Raw genomic sequence first — 6,258 nt, forward strand, 5'->3', positions numbered from 1 at the left:
CTTCAATGTCAGCCAAGTATACTTTGTGTCCGTCCTTTAAGCTCATGAGCTCAATAGTTACCCATACTGGTCCCCACAACCTTGCAGAATGTCCTGTCACACCACAATGCTTCTGTATGACTTCTGGTACTCCTTTATGATCCAGCATCTTGATACTCACAAGGGTTTGCTGAGATGCAGAATCTATGACAAAGTTGCACTTTTGGCCATCCAGCTTTCCTGTCACGTAGACACTATGTGTGCTTGGCACTTTACACCTAGCTGTTGGAACTTTCACGATGGGGGTTGGTGGGTGTCCCTCAGCACCAACCACTACTGGTTTCCCAAAGCTGGTGGTATTCTTCTTACACTGGCTCCTCATATGTCCTTGCTCTCCACAGTTCCAACAATCTTTCTGGGTAGCAGCCTTTCCTGCTGTGGCAACTCCCCTGTGTTGAAGTTGCCAGCATTTAACTCTCTTGTGCCCAGGTTTATTACAGTGCCAGCAAAATCCCTCAAACTTCTCTGAAAGCTGTCGTTTTCTGGCCTTGAATCCTGATGACTGTACCAATCTTGGTACCTATGTGCTGGACTTAATGTAAGATTCAAATTCAAGAGCTCTGGCCATTGCATCCTGCATGGTAGAGGGGTGTGCTTGCTTTACTTGTATTTTCAGTTGTGGACTGTCCAATGCATCTACAATCTGATCCATCAGCAACAACTTGAGGACATCGGGTGCTGCAGTTGTGTAGGCCTTGTGTGCCATACTTTCCAAATCCTGTGCTAGCTCTTGCAGGCTCTCCCCTTTAGCACGGACTCTCGTCCTAAACCTAGCCCTGTAGACTTCGGACTGATTTTGAGTTCCATACACTTAATTTCCACAGTCACGATATAACAAACGCTATAATTCACAACGAATGAACGATTCACGTGCTTGGCTCAATTGTCGTCTGTATCTCTTTCTGCAATTCAACTACATTGGTGCCATCACTTCTTGGCGGTCTTATATATACAAGAATACCGCAAATCTAGTAAACACTCGAGGATTCACGAACCTTCGAGAATATGACGCGTTACTAGCGTCACATGACCCATGCTGTCGTAACAATGTTTATATAATCACCAGTAAACCTGCCCTGTGCATAAAACCAGAAGAGCAAGCTCCATTCATGAAGCTTAGCTACATTTACAGTTGAAATGCATTTATAAACCAAAATATTATCTACGTGTGTTCCTTTGTTGTAAATATTGAAACAGTTTACTATTTCACATCTTTACTGCACACAAGGGTACATCAAGGAACACAAAAAATTCATACCTACTGGAATACATCTTAGGTGAATGTGATGTAGTTTTCCACTATACTTTTAAGATCTTTAGTAAGGCTGCATAAAAAGAAAACTGAGGGTATCTCAATCAAATGAACTCTGTGATTAATTTTGTAGGTTACAAACCGCAATACAAGTAACCTAATAACTTTATGACATCAGATTCCTCATTAAAACATACAAGATTTATTCTAGAAGCTAAATAAAAAAAACTAATCAGGGTTTTTTTTGTATCTAAGATATTAACCTTCCTACCTTGAACTTTCCTTTTATAGTCTTCAGGTTTGTGTAAATACATTGCAGCAGCATCACCATTTAGAGGATCAATAGGGTTTGGATATGTCAACAGCTGAGGAAGGAATGACTCAAAGATGTTGGACAGATCTAAAGTAAGCAAATAAGAAGAACCCCAAAAAATGTTAACACCACACTTTTTTAAAAAGCTAAAATTCCAAATCTTATAAAGTTCTATAATTATCTGTACATGTAATATATATATACATATATTTAAATATATTTTTCATGTAAATTTATGTGCATTTAAGCATAACCATGTAAACTGACTTATTACGTTTTGTGTCAGGTGATTCTTTAAACCTGTTCTTTGTCGAAACGAACATATTTTGACAATTTAGTTTAGTAGAGATTTTAGATGGCTACAGCTTATGACATACAAATGTGTAATTAATCAAAGCAACATTCTTACCATACAGTGCAGTCCAAGCTTGGTTGATGACATCTAGACACACTGTTCCTGAGCTGAGATAGAACACAGCAAATAGTTAGAAACTTATATTACACCAGTGAGTTATAAAGTGGACATTTTGTTCTACGTTATATAGGCACACTATTTTTGAAGTAAGATAGAACACAGCAAACAGAAACTTATATTACACTGGTGAGTTATAAAGTAGACATTTTGTGATACGTTATCTAGGTACACTATTATTGAGGTACGATAGCAAACAGAAACTTATACTACACTGGTGTGTTATAAAGTGGACATTTTGTTATACGTTATCTAGGCACACTATTATTGAGGTATGATAGAACACAGCAAACAGTTGTGGATATCAACATGGAAACCAACACGGTAGTGGATATTAACATAGAAACTAATAGGGTAGGGTATGAACATGACAACAGGGGAGTTCTGACTGAAACTATGCTGTAATCTGGTAGTAGGTGTGAACATGATAATAGGGTAGTTCTGACAGGTTGATACTTTGTTATTGTGCTGGAACTATGCTGTAGTCTGGTAGTGGGTATGAACATGACAATATGGTAGTTCTGACTGGTTGATACTTTGTTTTTGTGCTGATATCAAACCTCTAATTATAAGCAATATGTATATGAGACAATTAATTCACTATTGAGATTCGTGATATTCTAATCTGTTTACTAAGTTATACTTTATATTTCATAGCTTCAAACCTAAATTCTTTATTAGATATATTCTAGTTTAGAGAGATACCAGTTTTGCTTCTTTCATTACAGGAAGGATAAAGACAGAATGAAAACACTAGAAGGCACTCAGGAAAGTGTATACCTCCACTTTAATCATATACAGCTTTCAAAAAATACAAAAATCTGTCTGCATGTCCATCATTATCAACAGAAACAGACCATATTTGGCAGGACAATGAGGAATAATATTCTAAATATGTACACCGTTTCTCCCAAATCTGATCATTTTTGATTGAGTTATAGAGCAAAAATCATGTGAAAAATTGGTTCCCATGTTAATAGCTAGTGATTTTTTTGGTTTTTTTTGTAACCTTGCTGTGACCTTGACCTTTGACCTAGACAAAAAAAACCTAATCGCTTCTAAGTTGGGTCATATTACAAATGTATGCCAACTTGCATCCAAATCCATTCATCCCTTTGAGAAATCTTGCTAACAAACACACACACAGGGGTGAAAACATAACCTCCTTTTTGGTGGCAGAAGTAATTATGAAAATAATTTGCTGTTCAGGAGACTTGAGATATAAAAAAGACAAATATGAACTTGTATCCTCTGGATAAAGGAACTATAAGCAACTTGAATCAAGTCTTTAGAATGGACAGTAATTTGAACAATCTTACCTTGGATGATTCAATAAATACCATAACTCCAGATTTAAACTTTAATAAAACTACTTCTAACTAAGAAATATAAACTTAAGAGTGAATTATACAACTCTTATGTAACTTAAACCTTTATAATTTCCTTAATATGTGAATGGCAAAGGAATTTTCTACCACCTTATTCATTGTGTTCTTATATCAGTCACAAAAATGAGCATAAAAAGCAAGTAAGTTGCATGTTTTAAAAATTATAATTTTGAAGATACTACATCTCCCCCACCCTATGAAAAAGTAGTCAAAGTTCACAAACTTACTAAAATCCCATTTGGAAACAGCCAACTATAATTCAGTTAAAAAACGTATGTGAGTGACACATAAATAATCAACAAAATTATTAATTAAATACCACTAAAAGCAATATTAGCAACATTTAAACAATTTTTATGGCAAATCATCTTTGATGTTTTGCCACCAATAAACAGACAAGAAATGAAAGGAGCCAATGAGAATTTAAAAGATAATAAAAAAAACATGTAACAAGTAAATAATAAATCTTTTAGATGAATTAACACAATAGATTTTTTTTTTCTTGTCAAAAATAAAAAACAAATCATGTACCTGTAACTTGGAAAAACAAATAATCCAATAAAATAAGAATAACTGAGATACTTACACTTCATCAATATTTGGATGATATATCTTGTTCATAAACCCTGTGAAGATAGTAAAAAATTATAAGAAACTTTTGATAAAAACACCTGAAACATGTATTTATAAAAGCCTTTTATATGTTCAGTTTTTGTATTAAATACAATGTAAAAAAATGAAAGCAACATATTTTGTGATATACTTTAATTTTCTTAAAAACAAAACTAAAAAATGAAACCTCACAATTACAAAGTCAAAGGAGATTTTAGTTAGATGCATAATGTCAAAGTAAATCAGCATAAGTTTTTTTAGTTTAAACAATGTCATAGGTCAGTAGTTCTCAGCTTTTGTTCTCGGACCATCTGTTTATTATATTTCAGTGGACCACACAGAGATCCAAAGAGTATGCTTCCTATCGATCATTATACAACCTTTCCACAACCCACCTGAGAACCACAGTCACAAATGATGTCAGTGTGAGATTTGTTAGTTTAAACAGTGTCACAAATGAAGTTAGAATAATTTGGTTAGTTTAAACAGTGTCATAAGTGAAATCCACAACTTGGTTAGTTTAGAGTGTCACAAATAAGGCATAATTTGGTTAGTTTAAATAGTGTCACAAATAAAGTCAGTGTGAGATTGTTAGTTTAAACAGTATCATAAATGAAGTCAGCATATTTTAGTTTAAACAGTGTCATAAATATAGTCAGCATAATTTGGCTAGTTTAAACAGTGTCATAAATGAAGTAAGCATATTTTAGTTTAAAAGAGTGCCACAAATGAAGTCAGCATAATGTGGTTAGTTTAAACTGTCGTAAGTGAAGTCAGCATAATTTAGTTTAAAGAGTGTCGTAAATGAAGTCAGCATAATTTAGTTTAAAGAGTGTCGTAAATGAAGTCAGCATAAGTTTAAACTAACCAAATAATGCTGACTTCATTTATGACACTGTGTAAACTAAATTATGCTGACTTCATTTACAACACAATGTAAACTAAATTATGCTGACGTAATTTACAACACTGTTTAAACTAACCACATTATGTTGACTTCATTTGTGACACTGTTTAAACTAAATTATGCTGACTTCATTTACGACACTGTTTAAACTAAAACTGTCATAAATGAAATCAGCATTATTTGGTTAGTTTAAACTGTCATAAATGAAGTCAGCATAATTTGGTTAGTTTAACACTGTCATAAATGAAGTTGGCATAATTTACTAAAATACCTAATTGCTTTACATATTAAGAATATTTAACCTTAGTACAAAGAATAATAACTTCAAATCTTTGTCAATTTAATACTCACCCAAAGGTTGGTCAACTTAATACACCAAACTAACCACAAAACTTGGTCACCTTAAAACACAGAGCACTAATCACAAAGTGTGTTCAACTTAATAATAATCAGAAAACTTGGACACTGACTCAAACCTACATGTGTAAGCTTGTAATGTAATAATTCAGTAATTCAACAGTGATTAGTAGTACTATTCCTACTAGATTCAATATGCAAAAGATCAACAATATCAATTGCTACATACCTATGGAAGGAGATTTGAATGGGTACTTTTCTGGTAAATCAACTCGTACTTTCCAAATTCCTGCTTCATATGGTGCTAGAAATAAACAGAAATGTGCTATAAGGCTTTTTGTGTTTGTTACAGAGCTCTTCTGAGGCTCAGCTACATCTTGCATAAAAACTGCTTCAGGAATTCAAACTAAAGAATAATCATTAGAATGTGTGTACTTAATAGGTCAGAGAACAAGACAGCTGCTTCTTACTGTACTAATATTAGAATGTGTGTACCTAACAGGTCAGAGAACAAGACAGCTGCTTCTTACTGTACTAATATTAGAATGTGTGTACCTAACAGGTCAGAGAACAAGACAGATGCTTCTTACTGTACTAATATTAGAATGTGTGTACCTAACAGGTCAGAGAACAAGACAGGTGCTTCTTACTGCACTAATATTAGAATGAGAGTATATATAATAGATCAGAGAACAAGACAGGTGCTTCTTACTATACTAAAATTTTCTAACAGTGTGCATACATATCCACCAATCTACATTTTCAGAATTACAGAATGCTGTAAAGAGAAACTGTAATTGTTAATTAAAAACACCTGAAGAAACTACAGGGCTGTAAGCAGGAAATAAAATGTGTTTTAGGAACTAGGTACATGCTCAGAAGGAGTAGTGAGGATAGGTCTAAAAAAGCAAATAGAAA

The 6,258-nt window shown here is 33.7% G+C and overlaps 1 protein-coding gene across 3 annotated transcripts in view; it reads right to left on the reverse strand.

Moving 5' to 3' along the window:
- The window catches only part of LOC106471686 (ubiquitin-conjugating enzyme E2 H-like), a 27,573-nt gene that overhangs the window by 6,007 nt on the left and 15,308 nt on the right, over positions 1-6,258 (reverse strand). For all 3 annotated transcript variants that reach the window (XM_022400293.1, XM_022400292.1, XM_022400291.1), the window contains exons 3-6: positions 5,570-5,644; positions 4,051-4,090; positions 2,014-2,066; positions 1,563-1,691 (exon numbers count right to left, since the gene is read on the reverse strand). In XM_022400293.1, coding sequence (XP_022256001.1) covers positions 1,563-1,691; positions 2,014-2,066; positions 4,051-4,085 — 217 coding nt within the window. In that variant the 5' untranslated portion in view covers positions 4,086-4,090; positions 5,570-5,644. The remainder of the gene's footprint in view (positions 1-1,562; positions 1,692-2,013; positions 2,067-4,050; positions 4,091-5,569; positions 5,645-6,258) is intronic.

This window comes from Limulus polyphemus, unplaced genomic scaffold (assembly GCF_000517525.1).
Source record: "Limulus polyphemus unplaced genomic scaffold, Limulus_polyphemus-2.1.2 Scaffold4789, whole genome shotgun sequence".
NCBI lineage: Eukaryota > Metazoa > Arthropoda > Merostomata > Xiphosura > Limulidae > Limulus > Limulus polyphemus.